The sequence below is a fragment of the Ctenocephalides felis genome, unplaced genomic scaffold, assembly GCF_003426905.1.
Source record: "Ctenocephalides felis isolate EL2017-DRISC unplaced genomic scaffold, ASM342690v1 CF-g0.4_SCAFFOLD_03570, whole genome shotgun sequence".
Taxonomy (NCBI): Eukaryota; Metazoa; Arthropoda; class Insecta; order Siphonaptera; family Pulicidae; genus Ctenocephalides; species Ctenocephalides felis.
In genome coordinates this window covers 14,806,031-14,821,989 of record NW_020539724.1, presented here as the reverse complement: position 1 = coordinate 14,821,989, position 15,959 = coordinate 14,806,031, and the positions used below count along the sequence as shown (strand labels likewise).

The 15,959-nt window shown below is 28.9% G+C and overlaps 1 protein-coding gene and 1 pseudogene across 1 annotated transcript; one reads left to right on the top strand and one right to left on the bottom strand.

The window, feature by feature from the left end:
* Positions 1 to 3,424, top strand: part of LOC113383429 — an 8,492-nt pseudogene extending 5,068 nt beyond the window's left edge.
* A 2,485-nt stretch (positions 3,425 to 5,909) lies between these two features.
* On the bottom strand, positions 5,910 to 15,884 carry LOC113383428 (malate synthase-like). Its single transcript, XM_026621695.1, has 8 exons — positions 15,819 to 15,884; positions 7,649 to 7,771; positions 7,339 to 7,509; positions 6,946 to 7,273; positions 6,719 to 6,884; positions 6,554 to 6,662; positions 6,249 to 6,491; positions 5,910 to 6,173 (listed from the first exon to the last, which is right to left on the bottom strand). The coding sequence occupies exons 1-8, from the start codon at positions 15,882 to 15,884 to the stop codon at positions 5,910 to 5,912; spliced, it is 1,470 nt and encodes a 489-aa protein (XP_026477480.1).
* Between the last annotated feature and the right edge of the window lie 75 nt (positions 15,885 to 15,959).

Genomic DNA, 15,959 nt, shown 5'->3' with positions numbered 1-15,959 from the left:
TGGTCTCATTTTTTTAGAGATATTAGCCCATATAATTTTTGAAATTGATGGGTGGGCTGAGCCCCCCCATCAAATTCATGGGTGGGCTCAAGCCCACACAGCCCACACGGTTCCGACGCCACCGGACATTTTATTATAGTTTAGTAATTAGTAATGTTTGATTAGAAATTATATATATTTATTGTATTATTTACCATCTTTTTATCAAGAAATGACAAAAAAATCTGCGCAAATAGTAATTGTTATTATTACTTTATCAGAGTACAAAGCATATTCTCGGATAGGCTCGATAATATTTTAATAACAAAATTGTTTAGTTGATAGAAAATGTTACTTATTTATTAATAAACTATGTAATTTTTAAAAATAATTTATCATTATTATTAATAATAAATTATTTAAAATAACTTATTTTACTTGGCTAAAATGTTTCAAATGTTAAAGTGCTGGAGTTAAAAAATTATTTATGGAAAGGGGGCGTCCATTAATCACGTGGGACTTTTGGGGGAAAGGGGGTTTGACAAAAAATCTCGAAAAAGGACGTGGGGAAGGCAGGGGTCTGTTTAGATATCACGTGTATTTATTTTACCTAATTTTTTAAAAAAAAAACAAAAATATTACGAATTTTTTGTAAATTCAAAAATTTTGTTCGAAAATTTTACGTAACTAAAAATACAAGTGCTGTTTGGTGGGGGGAAGAAAGGAATTTCAAATATCACATTCACAAAAATCCCTAAAAATCGATCACGTGATTAATGGGCGCTCCCAAAGATGTTCGATTAATTCTAAATAATAATTAATATTATCGACTTTATTTATTTAGTCACATACTTAAGATTTTTTGTTTATGTCAGTCACAATCTCAAGGTCTACTCTAAACTCTTGACTCGTAAAATATTGTATATATCTTTCAACGGTCTTGATTAAAATTGTTTAAAAAGAACCACTCAAGTGGTGATTTATTGAAGAAGTTGGCTTCAAATTCGAAGAAAAAATTAGTACACAAAACTTTTATGGTCTCCAATCTTTATAATCAGAAATAAAAATAATAACATTCTGAAATAATAATGAATATTATTTGATAAAATGGAGTAATTTGATTCGAAAGTAAATTATTTTATGAAGTTTGTACCGCACATTTGACTAACTCAAAAAACTAGCAATATTTGAAATTTTTTGAAAATGTATATTTTTTATTATTGAAAACTAATCAGCAAATCTCGTCATCTACAGAAATCGAATGCTATTTGAATCACTCTAATCGGTTAAGCTGTGCTCTCGAAATCGTCCACGAGAACTTGTATCCGTACGTACATACAAACATACCACACACACACGTATATATAAATTGATTGATTGATTTTTCTAAGGTATTTTCAGAAGGCTTTGAAACATAAGGAGGCGTCCATTAATCACGTGATAGATTTTTAAAGGATTTTTAGAACCCCCTCCCCCCAGGAGATCCCAAATTATCCCCCCTCCTCAACCAAACATTACGTGCATTTTTATTTACGAGAAAAAATTGTATTTTTTTGGAAATGTTTTTTAAAAAAATAAAAAATTTTTCTTTAAAAAATCAGGTAACACTATAGGGGTAAAGGGGGCTTGACAAAAAAAATCACGTAATATCACGTTGGGGAGCAAGGTGTATAGCAAGATTTCACGCGTGTTCTTTAACTGATATTTAAAAAAAAATCCAAACATGTTAAAAAAATACATTCTTTTCTCGTAACTAAAATACACGTAATATTTGGTGGGGGGTAATTTTGGATATCACCACGTATTACCATTTGAAGATTTTTAAAAATTAAAAAAAAAATGCTAAAAACTAATCAGCAAGTTTCGCCATCAATAGAAATCAAATGTTAATTGAATCACTATAATCGGTTAAGCTGAAATCGTCGACGAAAACTTGTATCCATACCACACACATATACACAAAAATTCATTTTTTTCCCTAAGGTATTTTCAGAAGGCTTTGAAACGTAAATATTTTCATTTTCGTTTTTTTTTTAAGTTAAAAAATAAATAGCTACCCATGTATGATTTTATTGAATCTTCAATGTACTAAATTTATACAAAACGTGTTTAGTTGGGCGTAATAAAACCTATGTGAAGCGTTGTATCCAAAATTTTATTGTATCCAAAAAGCAAAATTTGGAAATTTTATTGAGACGACATAGGGGCCATAAAAGTAAAGAAAAATATTTATGACAACATAATACATATAAATACAAATATGTACACGTGCATGAAAATTTATAACAATTAGTAGAAGAATTTTTATATTAACCGATCTGATTATTTGGGAAACTGAGATCTTGAAATAACATTTTTCAAATTTTAAAAATTCTATTTTTTTTTACTGACGCGTTTAAAGTCTGACCTTCATTTTGGAAAACTGATCGATCTCATTCTGAACCTGATTTGTAAAAAATCTCTATTATAGTTTTTTATTTTAACTGAAATAGAATTTTCTTTTCACAAAATCATAAACAACGAGTATTTTATCAACAAATATTAAAAAATTCTAAATAATGCGAAACGTTAAAAAAGCAAAAAAATGGCGGACAGGATGTTTTTCATCAAAAACAAACCGATTCGTTGTAAGTGAATATTAGCTTGTAAAAAATAGTAATTAATATTGTACCTTTTTAATAAATTTTTTCTGATCTAGAAGAGTCAACACTTCGAACCATTCTGCAAACTCTAGATTACTTTCACGATCCATTACTTAATATCTAATATCACAAAAATGTAAAACTAAACTATCACTAACATGTAAACTATCACTAACACTAAATATAAATTCTAAATTTTGTTTTTGTTATAAATTTTTTTTTAACACAAAAATGTCAACTGTTATATCATTTTATATAGAAGCTTCTCTTACAACTCAACACATTGAACTGAATTCAGATCAGAAAATCTGAAACAAAATTAAGGGCGTTTCTCCCCACCACTGCGGTGTCCTGAGGACCCAACACAAAAGACCCGCAAAAATCGCAAGATGCTTCTCAAACTGTTCGAGAATAATAAATAGTCTATTAGTGGCAAAAGATTTTGACTATAATAAAAGGTTCCTTTTGAAGTATGCATTTTATTTTATTTATTACCAGCTGTACCTGGGACTTTGTTCACGTTAAATTTAATAAAAAAAGAGTGCGCGTAAGGTTACTTAAAAAAAAAATAATTTGTTCATTTGTTATTTTTTTATTTTTTTTTTCATCATATCTTATCTCAAGGTACAAAATATTTTGCCAACTTAATGTTGTAAATATTTTTTCTAAATTATTAGTTTTTACACAAAAGTCCCGTCAAAATTGGTCCAGCCGTTTCGGCAATTAGTTGGAATAACAAAATTAAAATAATTTGTTTATACATATATATTTTTTGTATTTAAGCCGAACTAGATGTTCTATAATCTGTTAGATATTTCTCGAGAGGGCAACTTGGTGGTTAACCACTCTGCTTTTGTATGAAGATTATTATGGGAGTCGATTATGCCGTAAGAATGGTCCCATACAAAATGGTACTAAATACTGTCAAAATACCATGCATTTGCTGTACAATCAGGCGTTTTACACATAAAATACAACTTCACTCATATGTTATCAAGCCACACCACAAAGATGCAATTATAATAAGATTAAGCGTTTGACATTTCTATGTTTCCTAGGTTAGGTTTTCAGGGCATTTTGGTAGTACTTAGTACCATTTTGTATGAGAAGCGTTACGTAACAGAGCCCCTATGTAATATTGGTCTATTTTACCGTAGAATCGGTTCCGATATAGTGTTCTATAAGCATAATTTGAGCCATGATTTTATTTCACAATTACGAAACACACTGTAAGTTATTTGGAAATTCATTTACCGTGAATACAGTCGCAGGCACAGCTGGTAATAAATACTGTCAAAATGCCATGCGTTTTACACATGAAATGCAACTTTACTCATATGTTGTTAAGCCACATCACAAAGATGCAATTATAATAAGATTGTGCGTTTGACATTTCTGCGTTTCCTGGGTTAGGTTTTCAAGGCATTTTGATAGTATTTAGTACCATTTTGTATGAGAAGCGTTACGTAACAGAGTCCCTATGTAATATTGGTCTATTTTACTGTAGAATCGGTTCCTATATTAGATATATTATCCTATAAGCATAATTTGAGCCATAATTTTATTTCACAATTACGAAACGCACTGTAAGTTATTTGGAAATTAATGGCCACCAATTGTGCTTACTGTTAGATTTTGTAAACATATTAGTAAGCAATAATTTTGTATAAAAGCTGAAGACAATAGTTTGGTAGTCAGCCAGTCAGTGAAATAATTGTAATGTGGTCTATATAGATTGATGACCATTGTTAAAAAAAATTATTACTAATTTATAAACTGTAAAAGAAGTAATTAATAATAAAAAAAATCATCTCAATCAAGAATATTTTTTGTACTCTGTTACCGCTCTTGCCCAGCTATCCAAATCAAATTCAAAATATGTATTTTTTTTGCCAATTCAACGAATAAATCAATAAATATAAACATGTATATAATATTTTTTATTTCGTTCGGATAATTCAAAATATCTGAAAGTGATAAGCGTATGTATGTTCCAGCAATGCCCCCGAAACGCCATTTTTACTTGAGATTGTATTTGAAATCTATAAGTTCAAGTGAAAATCTGATTTCGTACTGAAGTAAGCTTTAAATTGATATTTTTTTCTTGTTTTTCATACTTTTTTTGAACAATAATAATAATTGATATTTGATGTAATAGTAGTAATAATTTCAGAAGGTAATTTTACGATTGGCCTAATTAATTTAAAATTTCAATATCAAAATTTATTTATTACTGATTATATATAATTAATTTTATGCGGCATGTCTAGGAAAGACAATTTTTAATTAGAGATATATTTTAAGGAGAAAATGTGATATCAGGTTGTAACGGGACGAGGAGAACCAGGGTCTTTTGGTTTTACAGTTAATAGATAAATTGAACAATAAACAATAGTGATATTTTGTTTCTTGCATGATGTTCTAAAATAGTTTTTACCTATCGAAATTATTAGAAGCATTGTGTTGTAAAATGATGTACCCTTAGATATACCGTTATTTTACCTGACCATAACCCTAAGAGTGGACAGAGGACTAGGTTGTCCTTTGTTCATTTACCATGAGCATATCTACATTTGAAAGATTGAATTTAATTATCTAAATATTAAATATTAATAATTTATCAAATATTAATGATATATTTTTTGATGACGGTTAAGACCTGTTTTCACTTATTGTTAGAAATGTATTTTATGTTAATATTTTCAAGCAAAAATTGATATCACTACTTGTTGATATCAAATTGTAAAATGGGATAGAGCCAAGGACTCTTGTTACAAAGTTAATAGATAAATTGATATATATTATAATGATATATTTATTACATCACAGTATTGATATCCACTTATATTTGAAACTGCAATAAAAAATACCATATATAGTATAGATGTAACACTGAATAGATTATGATATAAATTAAAAATTGCGTTAAATAAAAAATTATGTAAAAAACAAATATGATGTCAAATTTTGAAGAATGTGAAAATATTTTTTTGTAGAACAATGAATAGAATCATAAAAAGAAAAGAATAGATTATAAAAAAGTATGAAAAATAAAGAAGTATGCTAAAAAATCGACATGGTCAATAAATCAATTTGATGATAATAATATTCTGTATAAATATATTAAAGTAAGTAATGAGCAGTAAAACAATAAAAATTAATAAAAAAATAATATTAAAAACTAATAGTTATTATAGAAAAACATGGTATATTATAGTAAAATATGGTATTTGAATTATATGTTTACAATATGTTTATTTTTTTCTATAGTTTATTCATATTCAACACTTACAATTTACTGAACAAAGCTTCAGACTTATTATGTAATGCTCGAAATTTATGATTATCATTCAAAAAAGTCGTTATAAATTCAGGATAATCGCGAGATAATATAATTTCATGCAAAAGAAATTTAGAAGCGGTCATGCGTTTTATATCATGGTTACTTTTACAAAGAGTTTTACAGAACTCATTTGTAATTTTATCAAGTAATTTTACAACGATTTGGAAATTAACTTCACTTTGAGGAACATCTTCGCCATCAAACTCCACCTATAAATAAAAATATAAAAAATTTTCTTTTCTTAAGACAGATTATTGAATTTTTTTCTGAAACTTTAGGCGTACCGAATGTCTAATCCATTGCCAAATTTGTGATCGACAAATCTCAGCAGTTGCTGAATCTTCAACAGCACCATTTAGAAAAAAGTGGCCCTTACCTTCAAACCAGTGATAAATAAATAGTAATGATACTTTTATATTATTAATAAGACCATCAAAGGTGACACCACCCTTTGGTAACAGAAAAAGATCGTTTTCCTTAATGTCTAATATTTGATGACCTTGTTTATTTCTCTCTTTTATCCACAACTGAAAATAGATTATTATAGTTTGGAAATACATAATTAAAATGTTTTATCGAATTCATCTACCTCATTTATGTAAGGCACTAGTTCTAGATCATAAATTAGAAAACCATCAAAACCTAGATGGATTTCTTTTCTTTTTGCTTGTAAAACTTTATCTACGATTTCCAGAGATCTAGAAATAAAAAGTATTATGGTACCGTCTGGTAAGTTGCAGTCAAAAATACTAACATTTTGGATTTTCCATTTTTAACCAAGAGAGCAGCCATTCCTGCAGTAGCTGGTGCTCCTCGCTCGTGACAAGTTTTCAACACAAGTTTCATATAGTTTGCCAGAAAAGGTTTGTCCATATTAACATATTTGTTTCTATCAGGTATGATAAAGGACTTCTTGAATCCTAGAATGTATACAATTGTTATCGCCTGTTGGATTGAGTTGGTATCATTAAAACTCCTTACCAAATTTAGAAATTATAGAAGCCGAGTAGTCCCATATACCACAATTAAGTCCCAACGAATGTTCTTTGAGTGAATACAAAATTTCATCCATGGCAAAAACTGCACATATATTTTCAATAAGCACACATGCTTTAATAGTTCCTTGTTTGATGTCTAACATTTTCTGAGACCAGATAAATATGTCGTTCCATAAACAAGTCTCGTTAGGACCTTCAATTTTTGATAAGTAAAAATAAGGACCGCATTGCTTCTTAGCTAATCTTTTTCCACAATGATACATCAGCATGGAGAAGTCAAACAAAGAGCCAGGTACCACTTTGCCATTTATCTAAAAATATGATTCGAGCTTGAAATACATAAGTTGCTAGTAAGTTTGATCTTAATTCCTCTTACTATGCAATGATGTTCATACATATTCCATGCACGTGGTCTTAACATTAAAATTGGACATGATTCTATATCTATGGGTACTCCTGGTAACTTTCCATTTACTGCCATATACACGTTATAAATTCCCTGAATAGTATTTCGCCAAGTTGGGCAATGCCCATCATCAAAATCTACCTGAGAATATAATCCGTTAAAAATAAAATATCCTTTAATCCCTTAAAAATTCAATTGCTTGATACAATTAATCCATTGCCTGGAAATTATTATATAATAATCTTAACTGTAAAGTAAATATTTCCCAAATAATTATTACCTGTACGCCTTGAACCTTGGCATTTAAAGAATCCACAAAATGGATTGTGTTGGATGGAGATACATCTCCCAAATCTACGTTTCTGTTGCCAAGTTTCTCAGGTAAAGGATCGATTCGCCAACTCTAAAATAGAAATTATATTTCTTGTTTCTTGGAAGATCTAAGACCAGGTATAATTATGTAAAAACCGAACTGAACACACTGATCAAATTTTTTTATGGAATGAAATCAGAGTTGTGCGATGTTTTACATTTTGCACGATATTTGGTGAACTTTTTTTAGTATTTTTACTTAACGTAAGTATTATGAATCTTTTGTTGTAAATTGATATACCCATATTTAAAGATAAATACCGTTATTTTACCTGATTATGATTGGTTGACTACGTCTACTCACCAAGAGCATGCGTTCAAATTTATACAGACTAAATTAAGACCGATTATAGTTCATATAAAATAAAATTAAAAAAAAAAATCAATACTGATTGGGTGGTCGACCCTGAGATTATAATGTGAAATAGTTCAACAATATGCCACTCCACATTACAATTGCAATTTAATTTTAATAGCAAGAGAAATTATTTTATCATTGTTTATAAACATAGCATGTCAGTGGCTCTATGTTACTAGCTTTGGTCTTGCAACAAAAAATTCCCGGATTTATGTTCACATGAATCAACAACTGGTTGTGAACTCTTAGTGGTTCAGTTTGTATTTGATATAAATCTGAAAATAATGACTAGTAAAAATAGCCTTTTTGGACATTAAAAATACCTAATAATAATAATGCCACAAACAGAATGAACAACTGCTGGCAGGTGTATCTTCTAATACAATACTTTAATGAATTTTATCACAACAACTTATAGAATACAGAAGAATAGTTCTAATTCTTGTTCAAGCAAAATCAGAGTATTATTTATAAGAAAACAGGTTTTCCCGGGGGTTAGTGGTTAAAGATCTGACTATCCAACTAGATGGGTCCAAAATCTTCCACTGCACCAGTGTTAGTTGATGATTTTCTTTACAACCATGAATTCACCAAATAAAATACTAGTCTTTTATATATCCATTAAAGTAAAAATTTAATTTCATAATTATAAGGTTACTCTATAAACGGTCAGGGCAGCTATTGAACTAATGAGTAGACGTTGCTTGAATGCCTTAAAAAGAATTCGGAAGAAAAAATAGGCCAGTCAAGTTTTGAAAATATCCTTGAACGTCATTGAGATGCAAAGAAAAGAACCAGACAATTGTCAAAAATGTAATGTGAGACAGACCACATGGAATGGCAATTTAGAGATATGCAATATAAGAACCTCAACCACACATGTGGTTCCACTTCCTAATTTCTGTTGGAAACTTATTACTTTGAAAACATGTGCACAAGATTTTAGTTAGACAAAAAGCGCAATTGATTCTGTAAATATCACTCCTTGATTAAGTAAATAATTAGATGCTGATATCAAATATCACAAGTACTGCCAATGATAAGACTTACTTACAATTAGTCTTATGAACATAAGTTGAGACTAATGTTTGGATATATGATATAAGACATAAGCCAAATATTCTAGTACATACATAATATTCTAGTTATGCAGCTAAATCAAATCATTATTGATTATGTCAATATCACTCGATAAATAAATAAAACGTTATTTGATTTCCTCAGAGCAAACATCACGAGTACTGCGAATACGATAAGATTTACTTATTTTTTATTGGCAGGAGACCAAAGTACTACTTGATGCAAGTATATAAGTAGAAAAATATTGGAAAATCACAGCAGTTGGAGTTTTGCAGTGAAAAGCGCAGGTCAGAAAATCTTTGGAGTAATTTGCTTTAAAATATTGTAGTTTAGAATCGATATATAAAAAATGTATATTTATCTATATAATTGTATTTAATGTCTGGCATATTCAATTATATTAAGAGACCAATGTTATGCAAGACTATGTTATGAAGAACTTTCCATACAAGTTCGTTCTAAATAATGACAAAAGCTATACGGTTGCTGTACAGTCAGGCGATTTTCTCAGGTTGTCATATAGAAAATCTAACCTAGAAACTGCACAAATGTCAAAAACACAATGATAGATAACAGGGTCTTTGTGACTCAGGTTCATAACATACGAGTGACGTTGCAGTTTATGTGTAAAACGCCTGATTACACAGCATAAACATGACATTTTGACAGTATTTAGTATGATTCAGTACCATAATGTATATCATATTACGTAACATGGCCTTGCCATAACATTTGTCTGTTATGCGGCAGAATCGGTCCCTTAGGGTTTGTAATTGTTTTTTTTTTCAATTTTATTGCATAGGATTTTCATGTTACATACCATAATTTAGATATTTGGAAAAAAGTGATAGATGAATTGAATGTCTCTATCTATGATTCCCTAATTATGTTTGTAACTGCATTGTTGCTTTTCAAATGTTAACCCTTTCCACTCGGATGGCGACAAAATACATATTAATCTCGCAATTCGCAAGTGTTGCAAGGGTTGATATTTATTTTGCATCGTTATAAAGAACATCAAGCAATAATGTGAGAAAGTTGACAACAGCGCTTGACGTGGTCAATGTTTTGCTACCTTGGTCACACTAGTGCTGCAAGCGCAGTTGCCAGATTTAACATATTTTAGCTGGGCAGTATATCACTTTTGTTAGCAATATTGGAATTGTGTGAATTAATTGTTTTCTTTTGATTAGTTAAAATTTGTTGCATGTTATTGTGAGCAAGAAGTGAAAACAAACAAGGATATTTGTAAAAATTTGTTAATTATCGGTGTTTTGAAGTTCTGGTATGTCGTACTAATTGTGTTTATGCAAAAACGCAGTAAATTATTAATAACAGTTGATTGGTTTATATTAGCACATTCGATGAAAGAAGTGCAATCCATCAATATGCACACATTCCTTGATATTCTTCTAATAAATAAAATTTGTAAACAAGATGAAAAGATTGTTGAATAATCAATTCGACAGTAAATGTGATTTCATAGACGTTGGTCAAAGTGAAAAACTTGACATATTGGGTAGGTAAGAAAATTGATTGTTTCCAAGATGATAATATTTTCCAAAATTTTTAAAAAGCTCCATATTTTTCCTTTTTTCAGAACAATAAAATTCAGGATTTAGCATGCAATTTCTAGTAAATCTTCTAAGTTATATCTAGTCAACTATACAATATAAAGTGTATCTATATTATTTGCAACTAAATGAAATATGAATAGCAACTAGTAAAATAAGAATGTATAGTATCATATAACGCCACGTTGTCAAAGTGCTCGGGTATAAACACATATTTCTAGGAAGTCATATATATAATAAGATAATATTGTTTATATTATCACTATTTAGAAACAGTTATCAGTTCTTTAGGTTTTCTATGTTCTAAGCACTCAAGTCTAAGAAGTGCTCTAAATCCTAATGCCTTAGTGATGGTGGGGGTTGGGCTACTCTTGCAAAAAATTGATACAAGGTAATTTTAAACTTTATTTATATATAGTAAAATAATTTGTCATTTCAATAAATTACCTACAGCGGTTTTGAAAATGAAAATTTTTATATATCTTTACGTTTCAAAGGTTTATGAACGTTTTGGCATACCTTAGAAAAAATTGATGTATGTGTGTGGGTGCGGATACAAATTTTCGTCGACGATTTTGAGAACTCGGATTAACGGATGACTCAAAAAACATTTGATTGCTATTAATGGGGATGGTGCTGATTAGTTTTTGGCAAAGACAGGTCCAACCATGTCGAAAATACGGAGAAATAGTTGAAAAAAGGCAATTTCAGTTTTCGAGAGAACGGAGTGTCCGATTTAAATGATTCAAAAACCATTTTATTTGTATTGACAAAATGAAGTACTGATTAAATTTTTACAAAAGCAGGAGTAGCGGTTTGAGATCAAACAAAATTTAAAAAAATACTTTTTTTAATTACTATATTTGTTACAACTGCTAAATAATCAACATCAAGTAACAGTAATGAACAATAACATAAATTTAAAAAGAGTACAATTTAGAGGATAGAAATAATAAAAAAAAATGGCGGTCAAAAGTGATTATTAGGCATATGCACATTAAATTGTGAGATATTTTATAGAGTTTTCTCTTCATCAACCAATTTCGTTAGATGTTATTGTAATATCATAATAAGTTCAAATTAAACACAATATTCTTAATGTATACTGTCATTTTCCCGTTCATCAATACTCTGAGATGTTGTCTATAGAAAAATTACACAACTGCCTTCATTAAGTTACATTTCGGCTTTATGAACTTCCCGTAGGGCAAGTTATAGTAATCGCAAAAAAATCGAAAATGAAAATTTTTATATATCTTTACGTTTCAAAACCTTCTGAATATTTTAGCATATCTTAGAAAAAATGGATGTATGTGTGTGTGTGTGTGTATGTGCGTGTGTGTATGTATGTGCGGATACAAATTTTCGTCGACGATTTCGGGAACACGGATCAACCGATTTGAATAATTAAAAAAACATTCGATTCGTATTGATAAGGAGACGTGCTGATTAGTTTTTGGCGAAGGCAGAAGCCATTTAGCCGTTCCGAAAATACGGAACAAAAAGTGCCAAAAAACGGTAACTCAGTTTTTAAGAGAACGGAGCGTCCGATTCGAATAATTCAAACAACATTTTACTTATATTGACAAGATGAAGCATTGATCAAATTTTCATGAAGGCAGGTCTAGCGGTTTCGGAGATCTAATGAAAAAAGTAAAAAAAAATGCCATTTGGCGGTCAAAAATGATCATTAGACATATGCACATCAAATTATCAGATATTTTGTAGAGATTTTAACAATAAGTATAATTTTTTTTTACATTTCTATGGGTTCCGTACCAATGCTTATGCGTTAGACGGCGGCGCGGCACTTGCGCGCTTTGACATTTCGTCTTTATGCAGTTCAAGCAATACGATTACTTTGAAAAAAAGTTCAGAATTTCCAAAATATGTCAAAATGAAGAAAACATTTTTCTTTTCAAAAAAATTTTGTTTCCAAAAAAAATTTGTTTCCTAAAAAAAAATTTTTTTTTAAAAAAAGTAATTTTTTGTCAAATTTATAGTTACTCTTATGCCTTATGACAGAATAATTATGATGCCTTAATTGCCTTAAGACAGAATTCCACTTACAGCTAGTAAAACATTTAATTTAGCAGAGGGGCTTTACTCCTTTTAGGATATAATAAACTAAATTTCATTTATATGTGTGGGTGCAAATTATGTGATTCTCCGATCGAAATTCATAGGAATTACTTGCGTCATATGCAGAGGATCACGTACGCATTAGGAAAAAGTTCATCGATCCTATTTTTGATTATAATACTTTTGTTACTCGATATGAGTTAATACAATGTAACAACAGTTCTTGGGATGAATACAATGTTGAGAAACTGAGAATCGGATATATGCGTAGCGTATATTATAGTTAGTAATATATTAATTATAGTTAAACCATTAAGTCGCAACATAATAGAGGAATAATTAGTAAATGCTAACATTTCTATGGGTTCCGAAGCAATGTTTGTCCGTTGGACTGCTACACGGCAAAAATGTTCAAAAAATTTCAAAATATAAAAGAAGTTTTTTTTACAAATTTTAGGTACGAGAAGTTTTGGCATTTTTAGTTTTCGGTGAGAAAAGTTCTAGCAATTTGCCTTAAAACACCACTAATTTCAATATTTAATTACCGCATTATTTTTCATAAATCATACTTTAAAATATATTATGTAATAGTTTTATTTCTCATGTCAATAAATCTGTACCAGAGGATGATACACTGTCGCCGATTTTTCCGCTATGAAATAAGATACGACGTTAAATTTAGTAATGAGAATTGTCTCTTAGGAAGTTTCTCACAAGTAATCAAATTCATACCGATGATTAAATTTCGCATACCCGACACATATAAATATATAAATATATATTTTACGTACATTTTTAATTTTCTGGATATTTTTTTTATTATCTCTTTTATTTACAACTGTCCAGTAAAGGACATTCAATAAATTTGATGAATTTACAATAGTCGGCCGAAAAGGGACTTTGTATATTACAAGGGCATGTAATGTTGGAAAAAACAACTCAGTAGTTACTCAGTAGTCATTTTCTGGATATTATCACTTTTTCAAAAAAAACTAAACTATTAATTTAAAAATGTAATACTTCATTAAACATTAATAAAATATGATTTGTACACAAAACACACTTTTAATTTCTCACCGACAACTGATTGAAAGAAAATTGTTTGTAAAATTAATTTTCATAAAGATTATTCTACAAACACTAAACTTCAGAATAGGTATAAAGTAATCAAAAAAAACAATTCAAATTTTTATTTCACAATCAAACAAGATTAACATCACAAGCACACACTATAAAAACACTAATTGTAAGAAAAATCTAGTAAAATGGATACATGATTTCTAGTTGTTCAATAAAAAATCTATCAGAGTATCAATTATATTTTTTAGGCGAGTTTATGAGTCAATTTATAATGAGTGTGTTTTTGAATGTTTTTTCTTTGTAAAAAGTAAAGAGGGTATTCTTTCAGATTTTGAATATATAAAGTGTAAAATGTATGAAGAATTTTTTGGTTTGTTTTTAAAAATTGAAGAAGGACATCCCATTTCCCAAAACTTACAAATTATGTAATAAAAAATTATTAAAATTTAATAATTATTAAATGAAAAATTAAATATATTATATTTTTATATTTCAATTATTTCATTATTATAATAGAATAAACTGCTAGTTGACTGATTTAACTATTGAGTCACTTCAAAATTAATAAAATTATAGAAAACGATATTTGATAAGAAAAATCAAGTAATAAATTGGAAATTGACCCTAAGAGTCAAAAACCAAAATAATAAAAAAGTGAGCAATAAAATATGAAGTTGAATATTGAGTGATATTTCACTATTTTGATATTAATCAAATTTGAATAACTGTCAAAAATAAAAAAAGAAGAAGTACTTTGTTTATTGATACAGAAAAAATTTAAATGAATAAAACAAGATTTTGCAAATCTTCTATTTAAGAAAAATGACCTGTGTTTTTTTTGAAATATAATGTAATAAAGTTTGTTTTAAATGAGTTTGTTCAAAAATGTTTCATTATAGTTTCATATTTCAATATTATTTAAATTATTATTATTTTGTTGTTATTTTGTTTATTAGTTGTTTTCTGTTATTAACTTCCTGTAGGGTAAGTTTTAGTAAACGCAAAAAAATCGAAAATGAAAATTTTTATATATCTTTACGTTTCAGAAGTCCTGAACATTTTGGCATACCTTAGAAAAAATGGATGTATGTGTGTGTATGTGAATGTGTGCGTGGGCGGATACAAATTTTCGTCGACGATTTCGGGAACTCCAATCAACCGATTTGAATAATTCAGCAAACATTCGATTCGTATTGATAAGGAGACGTGCTGATTAGTTTTTGGCGAAGGCAGGTCTAGCCGTTCTAAAGATACGGGGCAAAAAGTGCCAAAAACAGTAACTCAGTTTTTAAGAAAACGGATCACCGATTTTATTAATTCAAAAAACATTTTACTTGTATTGGCAAGATGAAGAACTGATTGGGAAGGCAGGTCTAGCAATTGTGGACTCTCAATAAAAATAAGTTAAAAAGAAATGCCATTTGGCGGTCAAAAATGTTCATTGGACATATGCACATCAAATTATCAGATATTTTCTAGAGATTTTAGTAATGTTTACAAATTTTGTGTAAATTTTTTTGGGTTTTGTACCAAGATTTTTAATTACGGTACGGGAAGTTCCAGCAATTTGCCTTAAGGCAGGTTGCCATGCGTCCTACTAGTTTTGGTTTAGTGTCGAAACATATAAATAATTGTCTATATATAAATCCGAGAATTAGAAATGCAGAACATTAAAATAAAAATATCATTTACTACCTAATCAATATTATTCTATAAATAAATTTTTATGTTAATCATGTGATTATATAATAGTTTATAATTTATATGATGAATAGTGTTAGACATGTGTATGTATTATATATGTTATTTTTATGATATAGTGCTAGATTGTGTCACAAATTATATCATTTTAAAATAATAAATAATATATCTACTTCAATAGTTTACATTATTTTTTTCCATACCTTATCATCACGTTCCTTACTCGTATAAAATTTGGGCATCCATCCTTGAGAAATCTTTGATCTCATTTCCAGTCGCTTTGCGTACAACTTTAACAAAATTATAAAATTAAACATTATTTTAAAAGAATCATAGTAATATTT

Bases quoted from the DNA above. Each gene is read 5' to 3' on its own strand.
- LOC113383428 (XM_026621695.1), bottom strand. From the start codon at position 15,884: ATGAGATCAAAGATTTCTCAAGGATGGATGCCCAAATTTTATACGAGT. The intron at 7,274-7,338 runs GTAAGAGGAATT...TCATATTTTTAG, and splicing joins TGTATGAACATCATTGCATA to ATAAATGGCAAAGTGGTACC. The intron at 6,663-6,718 runs GTTAGTATTTTT...TTTTATTTCTAG, and splicing joins AAAAATGGAAAATCCAAAAT to ATCTCTGGAAATCGTAGATA.